At 40.0% G+C, this 20,438-nt stretch overlaps 2 protein-coding genes across 2 annotated transcripts in view; both read left to right on the top strand.

Moving 5' to 3' along the window:
• Positions 1-3,449: 3,449 nt before the first annotated feature.
• GJE1 (gap junction protein epsilon 1) lies at positions 3,450-6,253 on the top strand. Its single transcript, XM_034766980.1, has 3 exons — positions 3,450-3,488; positions 4,230-4,412; positions 5,526-6,253. The coding sequence occupies exons 1-3, from the start codon at positions 3,450-3,452 to the stop codon at positions 5,919-5,921; spliced, it is 618 nt and encodes a 205-aa protein (XP_034622871.1). The 3' UTR covers positions 5,922-6,253.
• Positions 6,254-13,388: 7,135 nt separating this feature from the next.
• VTA1 (vesicle trafficking 1) overlaps positions 13,389-20,438 on the top strand; it is a 39,098-nt gene continuing 32,048 nt past the window's right edge. Inside the window, exon 1 of the mRNA XM_034766880.1 lies at positions 13,389-13,585. Within this exon, the coding sequence (XP_034622771.1) occupies positions 13,477-13,585 (109 nt within the window). The 5' untranslated portion in view covers positions 13,389-13,476. The remainder of the gene's footprint in view (positions 13,586-20,438) is intronic.

Below are 20,438 nucleotides of genomic sequence, written 5' to 3'. Positions count from 1 at the left end.
CGGGCGAGGGATGTCAAACTATGGACAGAATATGGACTAGATGTATGGAATTGCAACAGTTTTCTTATAGAGACTAGAGAGTCATCATTTTGAGTCATTTTTTGTTGCAGCAGCCAACATAATCCAAGCAAAATAATTTTAATGACTGTGCTGTGTTTCTGTGCACATAATTGTAACAGCTAGGAAGTGATACCCAGAATAATATCACTTGCTACTTCTACATCTGGAGCCCAGGGTGTGATTCCCAGCTCCTGTAGACATACGCCACCTAGCTCTCAGAGCTACTATGCTAAAAATAATAGTGTAGCCAGTAGCACTGGGACCTGGGGCAAGGGCTAACCACAGGGAGTACAAACCAGCCAGGACCCCTTGGGATGTATTGGACATCATTAATCTTTGCTACTGCTGCTACACTACTATAAAGCTAGCTGGATGAGAGCTAGCACTGGTATATCTATGCCAGCTGGGAATCACACTCCTAGCTCCTAGTGTAGATGTAGCCAAAACAGACTGGATTGCAATGACATTAATAAAATGTAATGGAAAATATATTATTTGTGAGGTAACTAGTCTTCTAAAAATGAACCAAGAACATTCAAGTTTCCAGAAATTGTTCTGATGGCCTTTGAGGATCCTCAATCAGGTTTTTCTCCAATTTTAATTTCTTTGATGGATATTAGACATGGTGTTTTCTGAAAAAGAAATGCCTTAGGCCAAACTTGAACATGAAAATGGTGTTTTGTAAAGGAAACTGCAAGGCCTGGTACCATTGCAGTTGCTTGGAAATTGATACAACAACAAAAAATCCTCCCCAGGGTTATTTCCCCATTTGTGAAAATTAAGAGCAAATCAAGATCAGTCAAATAGAACCTGCTCCTATCACTAATACTTAGTGAGTGGATGAATATATTTTATGGAGAGAGAGATGGATTTAAGGGAAAGGGGTTGACGGAGACTAAACTAAGGGATTTGGCAGAGAGGGAGGGGAAAGTGAAGGGACAGAGGGATATCCAGAAAAATATGGGGCTTGGTTCTCCCCTGCCCTGCAGCTTGTGTCGTTATTTGCACTTATGCAGAGTGAGTGTAAAGCAGGCATGATAACAGTTTTACATCAGCTCAGCATGCAAGTGTTCATTGTTCGAAATGTCAAAACTGGAAGATGATAAACATCCCATATTCATTTAAGTGACACAAAAATGCGATACTCCTATTTAAAAACACCTTGTTCTGAAGTCTGTGATCACCTTCTTCCAACTCTCATTGTCTGCCCTTCCTTCCTCTGGCTTCTGATCTCCTTCTCACCCTCTTTACGTCTCACCCTAAAGCTTCCGATCCCTTGTTTCCTGCTCTTCAAAATTCACTTGTTAGGATATGTAAAAATGTTTGATCACGCGTTATATCTTATACTTAAAACTGAACCGTTCAGGGGCAGTTCCATGTCCTTCTGGTGCTCTTTAAACTATGTAGCACACTTGAGGTGCTATGCAAATAATAAATATTGTTACTTATACTTAGTAATTATTCAATGACTTACAGTTTTTGTCTAATTGAATTTAAGGTCTTAGATCTGAAGCTTTTTGGCATGTATCATTTCAAATGTGGGTTTATTTACAAGTTCCTGTTATGTTTCACTAACCTATTAAAAAAATTAAGTTATTAAGCTACAAATGTTGTCATTTAAATCATATTAATAAGCCATCAGCCCTGCTTAATGTGAATTTAAGTAATGCGGAAATGTATTTATAATATGGAAACGGGCAGAGATGTGTAACTTTTCTTTTTATATTAAAACTCTTCTTTGCAGCCTGCCAGGATTGTCCTGACTACCACTCAAACATAATTTCGGTTCAGCACGGGACTTCATTAATTCTATTTTCTTTCTGATAAGAAAATTATGACCTGATCTTGAATGAGAAAAAGGAGATGCACATTGTACAGATATTTGAGCGTGACAAACAGACGCGTGAAACAGCATATTTAGTCTAAATAATTATAACAAAGTGCTAGACACAATTATTTGATCCGAGATGTTTCATAAATAGGGAGAGGTTGCAGTAGGTTGTACAAGGACTTGCTGAGTTCCAATTCAGTCTGAGTGGCTGAGAGACAGAGTGGTTTCTATTTAAGCCGTGGAATGTGGGACACTTGGAGGCAGAAATCGGCAGGTAGATTCAGCTTTCTCTCCCCCCCGCTAGAGCAATTTGAGCTTGAGTGCGCAGTAGCCCCTGCTGACTGAGGTGGGAGCGAGGCAGGGAGGAGCGACTCATTGGGCTGTGGGTGATTATTGGTGCGCTGACAGCAGATCTCTCTCCCTCCCTGGTGTGCGCGCGCTGGGCAGGCGAGGCATTGCTGGCAGGACAGCAGCTTTCTTCCAGGATGGTCCCTGCTCCTCTCCCTGGACGGACCCAGCTGGCTGCCGCGGAGAAGCGGGATCCAACAGCAGCTCCTGACTTGAGCGCCAAGTGAATGGGGCGCCCCAACAACACAACGCCGGGGCTGCGGCTGGTGCGTACTACACCGTCTCATTGCGGTTGTTGCTACTTTCCACTAGGTCCAGGTCTGCAGAAAAGTTGGTTTCCATTCGAGAAGGAGGGGAAAGTCCCGCATGCCTCTGCGTCCTCGGGCTGCTGTGCAGCCCGGAAAATACATCTTGCGCTGCTTTTCCTAGCCCCCACTTGAAATCTCTGGATGGGTCAGGCTAGAGGGGGACTACAGAGAGGGGAAAGCTGGAAAGGTGAAATATAGTGTGGGAGGGGGTTGGGGGGGAACTGTAAGGAGGAGGCTCGTGTTAGCAAATGGGGTGGATCTTATTAGTGATTCTCAGAAGGACCAGCGTAACTCCTGTTTGCGAGTGAGCAGAAAGGCGCCGGGAGAAGACAGATGTAAGAAGTAATCTTGCCTCGCCCACCCCAGGATTTCACTTTAGAAGAGAGTCCCTTCCAGCTGCTGTTTGCTAGGCAGATCCCTGTGCGTGAGACGCTTCAATGTTTCCTACGTTTTCACTGATTTCATTTGTGAGAATAACGTGAGCACAAAGAATGAGTAGCTCATAGGAGCCCACCGGGATTGAAACCGCTAAGGAGGACTTTTGTGTGTTACTTTAGTTCTCAAGTAGCACAGTGGTGTTGGGAGCTCATTGCCACTTGCATGTTCCCCGGCCTATTGTGTGACTGTGTTATGGTGTTGGACGTTTCTGCTGACTGCGTTCATGGGGGATTATTAGGCAAACCACATGTACCCTGCTTTTGTTTGGGCTTTTTTTTTTTTGTCCTGAAAGAGTAAGGTTGATTGGGGCCCCAGAGATAAAAAGTGAAATGTGCAGTGACAAGTGTTTTGTACAGCAAGGGTCATGAGAGAGCAATAGCATCAGACGGAGTCTGATGACAGCAAATTGGCAATGAGGGGCATGAATTACGCCACAATTGCACTAGGATAACATCTTCCAAGACATGTCTTTAAATTACATCAAGAACTTCTATGAAGGATGTGTGAGTATTAAGTGAATAATGAAAGGAGAGGTGCTGGGGAAATAAATAATTTGCTTTCTTTATCATGACAAATATACATGGGTGGAGATGAAAGTTCTGATAATCAAATATGGAGAAACAGAATAGCATTCTCTGCAAAGGCAGACTTTAAAAACTATATAACCCCTGCTTTCCTAACAAAATAAAGATGTAGCACTACTACTCAAAGTAATAGTGCAAACAGGTAACACTTCCTAGCCTAGTTCCTAGCAATGCCACTTTTGAGAAGTCTACATGTTTAATTTCTGACACTAAATATTAAATGATCTTAGTTTAATCAATAGATAATAAAAATTGATTGACACTTTATTGAAGGATTCCTTTTCAATATGCCTAACATGTCTGTAGTTGTAGAATACTGAGTTTTATGAATGTAGCTGATATGTAAAGCAACTACTGAAATCAGAAAAGCGTAGTTGTTAAGCAGAATAACTGACAGACATAATATAAATGAGGGTACTAGAAATAGTAAGTAAAATCAGTCCCTAACAATAACAAGGACTTTGATTATATTTCAAGCCACTATTTGGTTTAATGTACACAACACCTTTTGTATAATAGTTATTTTAAAAAGGAGAAAAAGGAGTGAGAAGGGTGTTTTAAAACCTGAAATAAATGTTCTAAGTAACCTGAAACTGGAAGAATAACTTTGTTCATCTTTGCCTTTGTCTTTCCTGCTGAATAATCCTGTGACTGTTACAGCTCAGGCCTCCAACAGTGATTGGTCAGTTCCATACCCTTTTCTTTGGCTCAGTTCGAATGTTTTTCCTTGGCGTTTTGGGCTTTGCAGTTTATGGAAATGAGGCCTTGCACTTCAGCTGTGAGCCAGACAAGAGGGAGGTTAATCTCTTCTGTTACAACCAGTTCAGGCCCATAACTCCTCAGGTAAATTTTCTTTTAATTGAAACAACCAATTATTTAGAAAATAGATAAAGCGTTCATAAAATGAAAATAGATAAAGCGTTCATTTCCCCATTTTACATAAAGAGTAGTAATTAAACTGAATGTGGGGTAATTTAAACCAGTATTTTTCAACAACCGTTCTGTGGACTGGTGCCAGTCCCTGAGATCTCCCTGACACAGTTTAGGAAGGCAGCAAGCCACTCCCTGGTATCTGTAATAAACTTCCATTTGTGACAAAGTAAGGGGCTGATCTTTTAACCTTTATTCACGAGCCATCGTTACCCTTGCAGGTAGTCAGACTGATTTCAACTCATGTGAATAAAGGTTGCAGGATCATAAATAGCATTCTCTAACTTGGAAATATTTGTAGACAATAAGGACCAGATTCTGTAACCCCTTACACATGCAAGTCATCCTTGTTCACCTAGATCATTTCAGTAACTATAAAACAAACAGGAAGGTTGGCCTAGTAGAGAGGGCATTAGCTTGATACTCAGAAGACCTGTGTTTGATTCCTGGTTCAGCTATAGACTTTCTGCAGGTCCCCTCATCTGCCTTAGTGCCCCAACCTGTAAAAGAAAAGAGAAATAACATTTAACTTACACTCAGTGTGTTATGAGGATAAAATCCCTCAGTGATTGTGAAGCACTCAGGCTGAGATCTGCAAAGGCTTTTAACTTACGCTTACTTCCTGAGTCCCACTGAGCTCAGTGGAAGTTAGGAGCCTAAACACCTTTGAAGATCTGGGCCTCATACTTTGGTGATAAGAGCCATATAAGTGTCTATAGCTAGAATTATACAGACAAATAAGGACTACTCATGTGAATAAGGGTATATAGTCCCAAGATGTATTGACTGTAACCTACTTTATTCATACCATTCTTCAAGTAAAAGAATGTTTACATGTAAATGAACTGTAAAACTGGAATAATATGTAACGGTGATTGTTCTTATCTTAAATGATCTTTTAATTGTTTTTAATGTATATCATAAATATAAAAAAATCTTCTCACAAGAAATTTGGATGTGTGCCTGTTTTAACTGGCACAAGGTAGTTGTACATGATCTGACAGCAAAGTCTCTGCTACACTTTAGGTATTCTGGGCATTACAGCTAGTGACGGTTCTGGTACCTGGAGCAGTGTTTCATCTTTATGCTGCATGTAGAAACATCGATCAGGAAGATATCCTCCAAAAGCCCACCTATACTGTTTTTTATATCCTCTCTGTTCTGTTAAGGATTGTCCTTGAAGTTGTGGCTTTTTGGCTTCAGAGTCATCTCTTTGGCTTCCAAGTGAACCCACTCTACAGGTGTGATGCAGGAGCCCTTGACAAAAAGTTTAATATTACCAGATGCATGGTGCCAGAACACTTTGAAAAGACAATTTTCCTCATTGCTATGTACACTTTTACTGTGATTACAGTGGTGTTGTGTGTTGCTGAGATTTTTGAGATCTTATGTAGGAGGCTGGGTTTTTTAAATAATCAGTGACCCTGTTGTCATATTGAATTACTCCTATTTATGTGCTATCTGTTCTGACAGTTGTGTGTGGTGGGTTTTTTATGTACAATGGAGATCTCAGTGTGAAACAAAAACCACTTTTTGTACACCTCTGCAATTTTGTATAGGAACTTCCCTTACATGCGCTTTTTTGTATATTACTGTTGTCAAATACATAACTAAGGGCCAGATCCAAAAGACATTTACTCGTGTGAATAATCCTTACTTACATGTATAGACTGAAGTGAATGAAACGACACATGTGAATGAATGCCACTTCAATGCCATTTAAAGCAATTTGGTGAGGGATTGGGAGAATTTTTTTTTTTACACTTACCCCTTGTTGGAACTTCCTACTTAACTGCACACATGCATTTGGAACAAGTTTATTTTTAAATTGAGTGATTATTAATCTGCAGGGGAAAGCCATTCCAAACTACATAAATGCTCTCATGATTAACCTTTGGTTCAGTGAATTTTAATGCTCATGAAGTGAGCTTTAATGCTTAGGTAATGCCTGACATGGTACAAGAAAATGCTCTAAAATGTCCCCAAGCAGCTCTACCATTGCAACCTGATTCCTGAACAAGCATATCCCTGGCCTTCACTAAGACTCCTGGTTGTGCTGTGATTTTAGTATGAACCAATGTCTAAACCTAGCTTGCAACAGACAAACCTATTTTATCTGTGTCCAATACTAGATGTAAATTTCCTTTTGAAAACAAAAGCTAGCTTGTGCTTCCTTGAAGCACCCTGCTCATCTTTATATTTAAGATAAAACTTAGCCCCTCTTCCTTTTTTTTGTAATGAATGAGAGCTTATATTTATGGCTTATATTTGCTTATGAAGTAAAAGTGTACAGATCCCAAACTTGCCTCAGATGTGTAACCTTTAACAATTCATACATATTCATTATATGGTGAGGCGAGGAACAGGCCCTTTTTTTTAAATTTTTGAATAGAAAATTTCAAAAGAGCTGTCAAGATGACACTGCTGCTTGTGGGCCCAGTCGTGCATTGATTTCAATGAGAGTTTTGCCTGAGTATGGCCTGAAGGACTGGATCTTGTAGATTTTTTTTTTTTTTGCCATGCCACTTCTGCTCACCCATGGCACTATATACTACTTTAAATAAAAATAATCATAAATATTCTGTGCATTAGAAATATTCCCAGAATTAAGTGTATTTTTATAATTTACACTTATGATATATTTTCTATAAAAGTCTATCTTCTCTTGCACTCCAGTTTCCATCTCATAATTAATGGAAATTTTAACATGAAAATTAATCTTCTTTCTTGGAGACTGGACAGAAAGAAAAGGGTAGTTTTCCTTTTAAAATGTTTACAGTTAGAGTACTAATAATCACCTAGGTTTTTTTGTTTGTTGAAGATTTCTTACCCCTCAGTTCTGATTTCTAAAAGTTAAGCTCTCTTGCCTACTTCATCATGGTCCGTAGGAGCTAAATAAAAAAAACTCCTCAATTTCATATTCCAGTGTGCCTACTTTCAATGAAGTCTCAACAAGAAAACAACAACAACAACAAAAAACATTCTGACACATTCTCTTGAATTAAACTGACCTTAGGTCTTGGTCCAGTGCCCACTGAAGTCAATGGGAGTCCTTCTATTGTCTTCTGTGGGCACTGGATGAGGCTCATAGCGCTGAGAATAAAATGAGGGGGGAAAATCGTAACTTATTTAAGAAATTTAACTTATTAAAAAAAGACAAACTAAAAGTTAACAAATAAGAGCAGACAAAAAGTTGCTGTAAAACATACAGGCTAAAGGGTCTTTCAGAGTTAATTTATCTTTGAAAACTCTGTGGGGAATCGGAATACAACTTTTACAGTAAGCTGAGGCCAAATCCTGTTCACTTTATTCATGTGAGTTGTCCCAACAGGCCCAGTTCTGCAAATCTTGTAATCATGACCCACACAGGTAGTCCCAGTGACTTCAAGTGAGTAAAGCATGCAGGATTTGGTCGCTGTTGGACTCATATGGATCCAAACAGTGTACAGGTTACCTAGTTCTATATGCTTTTTTGAGTTGGCTAATGATGAGATCCTAAATTCTAATATTTTTTTGTACTATAGGTTAATCTTTTGACTCTTCCCATGGAAACAAATGATGTTTTTCTTGTCTTAATATCATAAATGAATGTGATATCTTTGGTCAAACACACTTAACTAATTATTTATTTGATATTTGGAAATACTACAAGGGTGGAGGGACTGCCCCTGTTTGTTGCTTGCCTAATATAACATGTACTTTGGTCAATATATACATACTTATTTTTGTTGTATATATCAAATATCCATCCAGCTGTTTTTACATATATACAGGATCTGTTCTTTCCAAATTAAATTTGTAATCTCAGGTACAATAAATCTTTTTATGTATAAAAATACGTGTGACTATTGACAACCCAGTTCATCTGTGTACACGAAATATAGATAATTAATTACAATTTTGTCAGTGTTTTTCCCTAGTGTTTCATATTTCTGTTTAAGTGATGAAATTCAAATGCTTTCCAAATAGACCAGCTGACCTCATGTTAATTACAAATACTAATAATTCCTAGATTCTATATAGCACTTTTCATCAATAGATCTCAAAGTGCTTTGCAAAGGAGAGCTGGACAGTACGAGTATCCCCACTTTAAGCAATGGGGAAACTGAGGCAAAGAAAAGTGCTCAAGCAGTCACTCTGCAGAGCCAGAAATAGAACCCAGGTCCTATAAACCACAGGCCATTACCTGGTCTCTAGACCACAGCATTTCCTAGCCTAGGATACTCAAAACTTGGAATTTTGAAAGAAATTTTGAAATCTTGAAATTTGTTTTCATTCCAAAACCAAGCCATTTCTGAAATTTCCTGCAAAACAGAAATTCTGAAAGAAAACTGTATGCAAAATCCATTTTTGAAAAAAAAAATTGTATTTTTGTTTCAAAACAAAATTTTGTTTTCATTTTATATTATTTTACATTATTTCATTACATGAGAAGTAGTGTAGAATATATGTCATAATATAATAGTCAAAATATTCTATTTTATTTGTTGAAATCATTATGGGAAGCTGCTACTTTAACAAGAAAATAAATTGATTGAATACATTTGTACAAATTGTATCATTACAACGCAAACGGGAGACACTTTGATCTAGAAAATAAGATTTTTTTCACCAGCTCTCATTCTAAACACTACATGTACTTTGTTCAACTGCATAAGTTGTTGTATAAAATGCCCTAAGGCATTTTAACTTGCTTAATAATCCTCCTTCTATAGGATGCAACCCCACACTTCTTAATCAAGAAAAACTCCCATTGAATTAAATCGTAGTTCTGCCTCTGTAAGGAGTGAAGAATTGGGCCCAGAATGCATTCCTCAAGCCATTTTCAAACTCTGTTTTACATAGGCTCGCTCCTCTGTGAAGGTGATTTATGTGGTTTAGAGTTAAGTATAATTATGAAGAATATTCTACCAGAGGCAACAAGTATTTTCTTAATGTAAATGGAAGCAGCAAATGTTGTAGATGTACTTTCAGTTGGATATCTGGAGTGCTCCTTTCCCATGCATTAAAATGTAATTACATCCGAAGAAGTGGGCTGTAGTCCACGAAAGCTTATGCTCTAATAAATTTGTTAGTCTCTAAGGTGCCACAAGTACTCCTGTTCTTCTAATTACATCTCTGTGTATGAAATGTATTACTGCACAAGAGCTGAGATAAATACTGCACGGAATGAAAAATATGAAGTTCTATCAATAAGCCGGTCCCTATAAAGGTCATACTATAAGCCAGATTCACTCACACTGGTGTAGGGAGGTGTAAACTGCAAAAGCTGTTGCAGCCATGGGAGCATTCACCCTGAAGGGATGACAGACAGTGTACCCACTGCTTTCTATCTGAAGGAGTTCCACTGCAGAGAGACCAGCTTCATAGGAGGCTGGGGCTTTATAGGAGATATGACTTTGGACAGTCTTGGCCAGGCTTGAGTTTTCTCCTGGGGTGGAGGTTGTCTGCAATCCCTGATGAATGAACCTTAAATTGCTAGGAGCTCTCAATTATTATGTATTTATAAGGCCTTCGCTGCGTGCCTTCTTCTGGAATTATGAAGTGCTCTCAGGAGGCAACAAAGCAACACTAAGTACCGGGAACACAGGTGAGCATTTTTTTGGCATTGCAGTGAGATGTGCCTGAAATCCAGAGCCAGAGGAAATCTTATAAATCACCCATACAAAAAAAAAACCTTTAACTTGCAGTTAAGGCTGCTGAACTGCATTTCCTATCAATATAGTTGCCAAACATTAAGGAGATAATTAGATAAGACAACATTAACATCCACACCAACCACAGCTCATGTGTCTTGTCCAATTATAATGTCCAGCTGCACTCATTGACAATCTCCACAACAAATGCTTTCTATTCTAATATAAAACCACGCACAATGTACACATCCAATTACCCAAACTTATATTCACTTGTACAATCTTTATTCTAGCCTCAGAATGTTTTAGATAGAAACAGAATAGTATAGGCTCTTGCTGACATTAGAGTTAAGGTTATGGGTTTGAGGACAACTTTGAGAAACTGGATATGTGCTTTGAACAACCTGCTCTAGTTTCGCTTCAGATTGTATAAATCATTGATTCCCAAACTAGGAGCACGCCCCCCTGGGAGGGCATGAGGCTGCCGGGCCCTTGAGCTCCTGGCCGGGGAGGCTAGCCCCTGGCCCCTCCCCTCCTGTCCCCCATCCCCCACAGGTACGCCACCGTGCAGGTAGCAAGGCTTGAGCCCGCCCACCTCCTAGACTTTCCAATAAGACAGCCTTGCCGCTCTGAGCAGCCTGGTAAGGGGGCAGGGAGCGGGGGGAGGAGTTGGATGATGATAAAGGAGAGGTGGAGGGCATGAGGGTTTCTTAAAAATTAAAAAGGGGGTGTGATGCTGAAAAGTTTGGGAACCAGTGGTATAAATCTTTGTTAATTTGAAATTAAGTTCACTCAATAAAGTTTGGGGTATTTGGTCAGGGGGTGGGGGGTGGGAAGAAGGCAGACGAGGGAATTTCCTTGTTTTCTAAAATGAGGAAAAAAAGTTTAAATGGAATTGGCATGTAGGGTTTGAAAGAGTGCAGCCTGCTTTAACAGATGTTATGAGGCACAGCAAATACAGTTCCCTTTTGCAGTTCTTTACACATCTGTAGGGCCCTACCAAATTCACGTCCGTGAAAAACACGTCACGGACCATGAAATCTGGTCTCCCCCTGTGAAATCTGTATTGAAGAGGGTAAAAGCACACAAAAGACTAGATTTCCCGGTGAAGAAGAGCGTTTCTCAAAAGGGGTCCTGACCCAAAAGGGGACTTTTGGCGGGGAGGGTTTGCAGGGTTATTGTAGGGGGGTTGTGGTATTACCACCCTTACTTCTGCATTGCCTTCAGAGCTCACTCGCTGGAGAGCAGCAGCTGTAGGCTGAGGACCCAGCTCTGAAGGCAGCAGCATAGGTAAGGGTGACAATACTGTGACCCCCTTACAATATCCTTGCGATCCTCCTCCCCCACCCCCACAATGCCCCTTTGGGTCAGGACCCCTACAGTTACAACACTGTGAAATTTCAGATTTAAATATCTGAAATCACGAAATTTATGATTTTTAAAATCCTATGACTGTGAAATTAACCAAAATGGGTCAGGGCCCTACACATCCGCATATAGTATGTGTGTGTAGAATTATAGCTATATGGGACCTCAGAGGTTAGGTAATGGAGGGAAAGACTTTTATCCATATTGAAAGTGTTAAACAACTTTAAGCATTTAAAGTGTAACCTAAAAAACCACATTCCCTTTCCCTATTCTCCATGTCTCTCTCTGCCATATCTGTCTGTAACCTTTACAGCCCCTCTCTGATTCCCAGATTTGAGCATCCCCCAACGTCCCACCCCCCTGGTCCTCCAAACCATCAGACCTCCCTTCCCTGACACCTTTTATACTTTTTTATTTATGCCCTTACCTGAAGCTTTCTTCACATCCTTGTCTGCACCTTTATTCCATGCCTCCATTTTCTGCACTAGGGCTTTGTCCCCACTGTTACCCCTTTCTAGCCGGAGCAATTAGCCAATATTTGGGGTCTTGCAGGTTGTTTCTATTAGGAGGAGAAATTGATGGACTCAGGTATTTCTTTGATGCAATCTTGTTTATTTCCAAAAATGGTACAGAAAGTTCTGTTTTCTGGAAAACAATAGGAATCATACAGCAAGAGGCAATTTCCTTGTTCACAATTCCAAGCCTCTTTCCAGACAATACTCTGCCCCAAAAGCTCTCTCTTGGCTTTCTCTCATGGTCATGCTACAAGTTCTTCTCTTGCTCTGTACGTCTCTGGCTGTTACACACACACACACACACAAAATCCCCAGCATTTGCATTCGGTTTAGTCTTTGGGCAATGACTTTCATTGTTCCAATTATCACTAAATGGGCATTTAACAGTTCCTTCATGTACCCTGTATATAAGGCAGCTAATAGGCCCAGCAGTTACAATGAGGTGGTGACATCATGTAATTGCCCATATATCAAATACATGTTTGCTGGGGTCCACCCAACCTCCAGCATAATACCACAATGCCCCAGTCCACTAACAACTTTCTATCCTATCCAGTCCCCCATCCACTCCATCATATTCAATCCCCTCCATCCTCCCATGTCCCAGCTCAAGACACATTTAAGCATGTATTTTTTTTTACATTTTAACCATTTAAAAATAAATGGGGAAAAACCCATTCAAATGTGCAATGGGGAGATGACTGAAGGGGATTGTAGAGTGCAGAGGTTCTCCAGGAAAAGTGCCCACGGTACAGTGAATTACAAACTCCATTTCTTAAGCAGCTTTGCATCCAAGTTTCCCTTTGCCCCCGTCCTCTCCCACCATATCCAAATAAGAGACGTCAGAGAGGACACTTGAAGGAAAAGTTTCCAAAGAAGCATAGCTTGTAGGTCCACTAGGGATGCACTGTCCCAGGCTGGTGAGTCTGCTAGTTTTCCATAGTAAGCTTTGATAAATCAAAACTCTTCTGAATAAAGGTAACTGAGCACCCACTGTTATTTTTCTGTGGGTGCTCCAGCCCCAGAGCACCCACAGAGTTACCACCTATGTCTGACAGGGGAATCAGCACAGTGGAGGAGGCCACAATTTTTGTCTCTGCCTTTGATAAGAACAGGCCTGCAGCGGCTACGCTAGCGACCACCTGCCCGGCCAAGAGCAGCCCTAGGCGAGTTCTAAAGCTCCCGGATCAAAGGACGCTGGTGTCAGCGCTGGGCTTCGAACACGGCTCGCCCACCAGGCAGGCGCGCTCTGCACCAGGCCACTTCGCACCGCGGGTGGCGGCCCCTCGCCTCACTTTCCCCCGCCGCTCACCAGGGGGCGCTGTTGCAGGAGCGAGGCGCCTCTCTCTCCCGCTCGCCCGCCTCGGCCGGCGGCTGTTACTGCACCGGAAGCGGAAGTGGGCCGCGGTGCTAGTTGTTGTTGCTAGTGCTGCCACCGCGGGTCCGGTCTGGGGCGTCATGGCGGCCACGGCCCTTCCTCCGCTGCCGGAGCAGTTCAAGAGCCTCCAGCATCATTTGCGAACCGGGCAGGAGCTGGACAAGCGGGAGCCGGTGGTGGCGTATTACTGTGAGTGAGGCTGCAACGGCCACCAGAGCCCCGCCCCCCACTCCCCGCCCGGTCCCCCCGCCCCCACCACTCACTGACCGATACCCGACAGCCACGCCCCCATCCCGTGGCTGTGTCCCCTGCCCCGCCCCCAATTCCGCTTCCAACTACAGCCCCCTGCGCGTCTCCGGGGCTCCCGGCCTCCCCCCATCCCCCCCCCCCCCTGCAAGGACAGACCATTTTTCTATGGGGAGGGGGGTGGAGTTAAGAATCACAGCGCAGTAGCTGTTCATTAGCGTTGTCATAAATAGTTTTGTACCACGACTAAATTTGTCCGCCTTGCACCGCCGGTGCGATACATTAATGTTTGTTCCAAACTCAGCGTTGCCTTTTATTAAGGGAGCACTTATTTGGGGTCGTCCCCCTCCCCCCAACCCTCCGTGATTAATGCCCAAGCCTCAACGTCTAGCAAAACACCGCCCAGTGTCCCCACCCTCACCTCACTATAATAAATGGGTCACCTTAGAAGTTGGAATAATGTTTATAAGGGATTTTAAGAAATCTTTGAAATATAAAAGTAGACTCATAAAATGGAGAAACAGACTAGATTCAAGTATCAGAGGGGTAGCCCTGTTAGTCTGGATCTGTAAAAAGCAACAGAGAGTCCTGTGGCACCTTTAAGACTAACAGAAGTATTGGAGCATAAGCTTTGGTGGGTGAATGCCCACTTCATCAGATGCATGTAATGGAAATGGACTAGATTCAGGAGAGCTTGGTTCTGTTCCCAGCTCTGCTGCTGATTTGTCTGGCCTTCAGCAGTTCATTTTCCCCATCTTTTGAGACAGATGTTTGTGTATAGGTCAGATATTTAAAATCTTCATTTGTTATTGTTTGAAATTTCCTCTTTCTAAGTGCAGGTCTACACTACAGCCCAATCTAATTTACGTTGTTCAGGTTACATGGATGCAAGTTTTGTGCTGTCCACACTGGCGCTACGTTGGCGGAAGATGCTCTCCTGCCAACATAGCTTATGTTTCTCGCCGAAGTATATGTCGACAGGAGAGTGCTCCAGTGGCACAATTGGTGTAGCTGTGCTTATGCAGCACTGTACTGTAGAATGGCCCTCACTCATTTTCAGCAGGGAGGAAATTATATTTTCTTAGGGCTTGTCTACGCTACAGACACTATAGCAGCACAGCAACAGCGCTGCAGCTGTATTGCACTAGTGTAGATCCTTGCTACAATGTCAGAAGGGTTTTTTTTCATTGCTGTAGTTAATCTGCCCCTTCGAGAGGCAGTAGTAGTTGACAGAAGAATTCTTCCATTGATTTAGCGGTCTCTATATTGGGGCTTAGGCTGGCCTAACTACATCTCTCTGGGGTGTTAATTATTCACATTGCTGAGCAACATAGCTAGGCCAACCGAAGTTTTAGGTGTAGAGCATGCCTTACTGTTTCTCTCTCTTGAATGACTTATTCTTCCCCTTTGAGATAATTTTATCTGGAGGTAACTTAAGGGAGTTGCAGTAGTACAGGGGTAGGCAACCTATGGCACGTGTGCCGAAGGCGGCATGCGAGCTGATTTTCAGTGGCACTCACACTGTCTGGGTCCTGGCCACTGGTCTGGGGGGGCTCTGCATTTTAATTTAATTTTAAATGAAGCTTCTTAAACATTTTTAAAACCTTATTTACTTTCATACAACAATAGTTTAGTTATATATTATAGACTTATAGAAAGAGACCTTCTAAAAACATTAAAATGTATTACTGCCACATGAAACCTTAAATTAGAGTGAATAAATGAAGACTTGGCACACCACTTTTGAAAGGTTGCTGACCCCTGCAGTAGTATATTTTCAGAAAGGAGTAAATGGGGAAAGGAGCTTTTTAACCAATGATTTAATAAAGTATACAGAGGTGAACTGAAAATGCAGACTTTCAATGTTTTGAAAAACATAGGCAACTCAGCAGCACAAGAATGATCCTAGTCTTTATTTCCTGCAAACAAATAATATGCTAATACAGTACTAGAATATCAAAAGTTGAATAAGGCATCTGTAAAATAACAGGAAAACTGGATGTTTGTAATAATTGCTGGATGGTTCTAGTAAAACACAACACAAAGTCATCTTGTGTGTGAAAGGAAGCACTAGCTCGCTCCTGGAGTCCTTTTTTGTTATCAGATGTAACACAATGTCTAACTACGTCGTACAAATAATAGAGTTTCATGTAAGCAAGTAAATGCAGGTTTTTGTTCTGATGAAACTAAATGCAGAAATGTTTGATGACTAACCAATACTAATGTCTCTTGTTTTCTTGATTTATATATTTGTTCTGAAATCTAATATAAGTTCTCAAGAGTATGTAGGAAAAAACTAACTTTTTATCACATCTTAATATGTTGTGATAGTTGAGTGTATTTTATGATATTTGAACTTCAGTGAATAAATACTTAAGGGAGAGGAGATAAAGTGCCAATTAGCTTTATATCATTTATGGTACATCCCTGCTTGAGCTTTAAATTAGTGTAGGTGGCCTTGACTTTTCCATCTGGCCACTTAAGTGTGCTTACTGTGTTATTGAACATAGCAGAAAAATATGTTCCAGTGACATAATGTTTCTCATTACATTACAATTTAAAGTAAAAAGTGATGACATCTAGTTTTCAAAACCAAACACTATTTAGATTCTGAATCCTTTTAAATGTCACTGAGAAAAAGAATCAGTCGTCACTGAAATCATTTAGAAACTTTAAGTAGTGTTTCATACAAATAGACATCCTACCCATCTCTAGCAATGAAACTATCTTGTATGGCTCCAATCCTGCAACTTCTGGTGTGTTGGTGTGCTGGAGAGCCCCGTTGAACTCCATGTCGGTGGGATTCCATGCAAGGACAAGGAGTTGCATGATCGAGGAGATAGGCTTTGATCCTGAAAATGTGTGTGTTTAATTTTACTATGATGACTATTCCCATTGATGTCTTGTGACTCAAGGTAGTAAAATTAAGCACGTTCATGAGTGTTGGCGGTGCCAGGGCCTAAGGACATTTCTGCACATTTTTTAGCAGTAAAATTGTCAGTAGTGACCACTCCTTGATATTACTGCTATATGTAACTTCCTGCTGTTCCCTTCCTCATCTCCCCTCCCCCCCCTCTATTTCAACAGATAGTGGGTGTTAAGTCTGTGTTATGAACAGACCTTGGTACTTGAATTGGTAGTCAGATTTTTTACCTCTAAGTAATAACCTAAAATCAAGACGCAAAGTGTAACGTATTGTTTGTCTCACAAAAATAGCAAACAGAAAATTTTAAATAGAAAGATATACATTTAGAAGTGTTTGTTAGACTATAATAGTTTTTAAAGATTACATGTTGGGCTTAAACTACTTTTATTTTAAACTGTGTATTGTAAAATACTTTCTTTGAGCATTTCCTTTTCTAGGCTGTATTAAATAGTTTGTGTTAATCATATGGCAAGATCTTCTCAATGGTGCTTGTTCACGCCTAGCAGTTTCCACACCCCACTAATGATCAGATTTAGTATGTAGTAATGTCTAGAAGAAAAGTTATATAGCTCCACTAGAGAAAAGGGCACAGGTGATTAATGGTGAACAAGGTGGAATTCTTTCTTCATTAAGTAATATGGGTGGAGGTTAGATTGCTTAATAGAGTTGCATAACTTATTCAAGGGATGTCATTTTCTAAACACAAGGAGGCAAACTCTGATAATAAATCTCTGGACTGTTCAATACCTAAAGAAAAAGTTCTCTCCAAGTAATATCAAAGACAGTCTGACTGGAAAATAAACTTGCAAAATAACCGTGTTTGAGAGATAATTACTTGTTTCTGTAACATGTTCACGTCTGATGTAGAGGTTTGATGAAGGAAACTTCTTCAATACTGATTTTTGTCAACCTTTCACTCTTGGCTCTTTTCAAATTATCCTGTACATTTTCAAGAGTATATTTATTAACTGAATTGTGTTCTTTTTACTTACTGTAGCTCTAATTTAAAGGTATTGATAGCTGTGCAGGTGTACTGAAAGCAACACTATTGTCCCTGAATCTTTTCAACACTCTGTAGTATATACATAAATCATATTTCCATATCCAGTAAAGGCAGTATAAAATAGTATAAGTGATATAATCTGCATGCTCCAGCAATTTCTAAAAAGCAGAGATATAGGGCCTGATTCTGATAACACAGTGATGTAAATCTGAAGTATCTCTGTTGAAATCATTGGACTAACTGGTGTAAAATATGTGTGAAGATTTTTTTTTTCAGATCTCCCTTCTCCCTCTCCCATCAGCTTCGAATTAATCTTTTGGTCGGATGACAGTTGAAAAAGTCCTTACTCAGCATGTGCATTAGTGATTTTCCTGAAATTCAAGGGAAGAAAACACATACAAGATTTCAAGTTGCCTACTTCTCCAATACTCTAGCTGGCCATTGTTTGATTGAAAAGCTGAGTGATACAGAGGAAAAAGCCCCTGGACAACATTTTTCAGCGGTTAAATGGGGTTTTTCTCACTTGGGGGACTTTGGGGAATAATAAAATGTTGACAGACATGACCTTTTCTACCTGCAGTAGATCCAATGTCTTTTTTTTTGTAACAAGAGATAAAGAACAAGGAAGTGCTGCTTGGCCTTCTTGTCTTTCTAAGGCTGAGGTCTGTGCAGTGTATTGCAGTTCTATATGGTTCATTCTGTTTAGCATTACCGAGCTATTTCTGTCTGCTTATTTTATACAGCAGCTACAGTGTAGACCCTCTCACCCTCACCTATATTTGACATATGATGTTGCTTAATGAAAACCTACTTTGTGTTTTTCAAAATTAGCACCAACTAAAATCTCACGATACAGTAAAGTGTTAGCATAAGTGGTAAATTTAAGCTTGGATATTATTAAGGCACAGAAATAATTATAGACAGCAAGAAATATTTTTCCCATTGCACTTGGTTATAGGTGCAGAAACAACATTCTACTGTAACTTGATGCATTTTTGCTTATTATGAAAATATTGAATAACCATTTAATCTTACTTGAAGCAGTATATAACTAAATGGTATTAGAGCTTTCCACTGGAAAACATCTTTGTCAATTATGTACTTTATACATTTAACTAGGGCTTATTAGAATTCAAAAGCATAAAATATTGTGCCCAGAAGATTCCTTGTTTATTAAAAGGTGAGTTCCCTGAGTTTCTACATACTGGAAGGAAACCTACATTTATTACATGTCTGCAACAAAGTTTCTTTGCAGGATAGTACCTACTAAGACTTCAGAGTTCAAACTGATTCGCATGTTGTCCATGGTTGAACAATCTGTTTTCTGTATCATAATAGTAATGGGGAAACAGGATTTATGGGGATTTTTAAGTGTATGATTTGAGGCTACACATTAAGGAATAGGTTTTCATCTTTTGTTTTTCTGGAATATTTAAGGAATAAGACATCTAGTTTGTGGTGTGCTGTGACCCATGTTTGAATATATGGGATAAATTAGAAATTGTCCTCAACTTCAGTTTCTTAAAGATGGGTTTTCTTCATCCTATATCTCAAGTATTTTCCTTTCTCTGTCTTTGTTTGTGGGCACTTATTCCTTTAAGAGGATTGCAAGGAAGAAACTGTACTCTGATGCTTTTGCCCTTATTGTTGCAGCAGAACAACAAGTAGCTGTGTATTTAGAAGCAAACACTTACGAGAAAGGTTAATAATTGCCAAATGTATTTGATGGAAATTATTAGAACAATGAAATCAAGCTGATGATATTGTTTAAAAATACTAGGAGATGGACAGAAATGGAAATATAGAACAGATATGATTCAGAAATTAAAACTTGTTTTCTGAGGTGTATATTCTTTGACTTAAATAAACTATTAAACCTATGACTTACCCACTGGTCAGAGAATAACCTTTGGTCTAGGACCTCAATACAGACCTGAGGATCATGAAGCCTCCATTTTAACCTCTCTCAGAACGTTCCTTAACCAACTCATTCTTCTCTGGCAATTTTGTGAATCTAACCCTTTAAAAATGGCCAGAACAAAATGTTTTCAGTCAAATAAAATGTTTAATTTAATCTGAAATGGACTTCAATTTGCCAAATTTGTCTGGAATTTTTCAAATTTGATTTGGCTGCTACTGTTTTTTTTTTTTTTAATTGCCAGCAAACTGAAAAATCAGTGATTTGCCCAGCTCTAGCTCCAACCTATTTGGTCTATAATTCCCATTGGCATCTCCCTGGAACTTGTCATTTTGGGCAAAATTCTCTGCAGAGGGGCCCAGGTTGATATCAACATCTCCACTCTCTTGCATCTAGCAGCTTGTCTTCACAGGGACATGCAGGATGTGAATTTAAAGCACACTAAAAGAACAGGAGTACTTGTGGCACCTTAGAGACTAACAAATTTGTTAGTCTCTAAGGTGCCACAAGTACTCCTGTTCTTTTTGCAGATACAGACTAACACGGCTGCTACTCTTAAAGCACACTAGTGATTTCTCGCTAACTCCCTATGTGGCTACTCTTACTGTGCATTAGAAGCGCCTTTGCACTTTGCATTTATACCCTAAATTACTCTGCACTAAGTTCTTTGTATTGACAAGCACTTAGTGTCCTAAAAAGATGTTTAAAGAACATCAACCCTGTAGATAAAATGAGGGGTAACCCCAGCAGAAGAGATCCAAATTCCTGGTTCTCCTTGACCCTATCTCGTATACCCCTGTTTGATTTGGACAAAAAGGGGAAAAAAATAAGGTAAAAGCTAAAAATCACAATAAAAGCAGTCGTCATTGTCAGAAAAATGATTTTCAAGTTGAATGTGTCCATTTAATCATAAAATATTAACATATCTTCGCCAAACATATTTCACATT

This window comes from Trachemys scripta, chromosome 3 (genome assembly GCF_013100865.1).
Source record: "Trachemys scripta elegans isolate TJP31775 chromosome 3, CAS_Tse_1.0, whole genome shotgun sequence".
Classification (NCBI taxonomy): Eukaryota; Metazoa; Chordata; order Testudines; family Emydidae; genus Trachemys; species Trachemys scripta.
This window is presented reverse-complemented; position numbering and strand designations above follow the sequence as displayed.

What these genes read in the sequence shown, in the direction of transcription:
- GJE1 (XM_034766980.1), top strand. Translation starts at nt 3,450, where the DNA reads ATGTCTTTAAATTACATCAAGAACTTCTATGAAGGATGT. An exon ending in AGAACTTCTATGAAGGATGT is followed by an intron (nt 3,489 to 4,229) that starts GTGAGTATTAAG and finishes TGACTGTTACAG; the next exon opens with CTCAGGCCTCCAACAGTGAT. An exon ending in TCAGGCCCATAACTCCTCAG is followed by an intron (nt 4,413 to 5,525) that starts GTAAATTTTCTT and finishes GCTACACTTTAG; the next exon opens with GTATTCTGGGCATTACAGCT.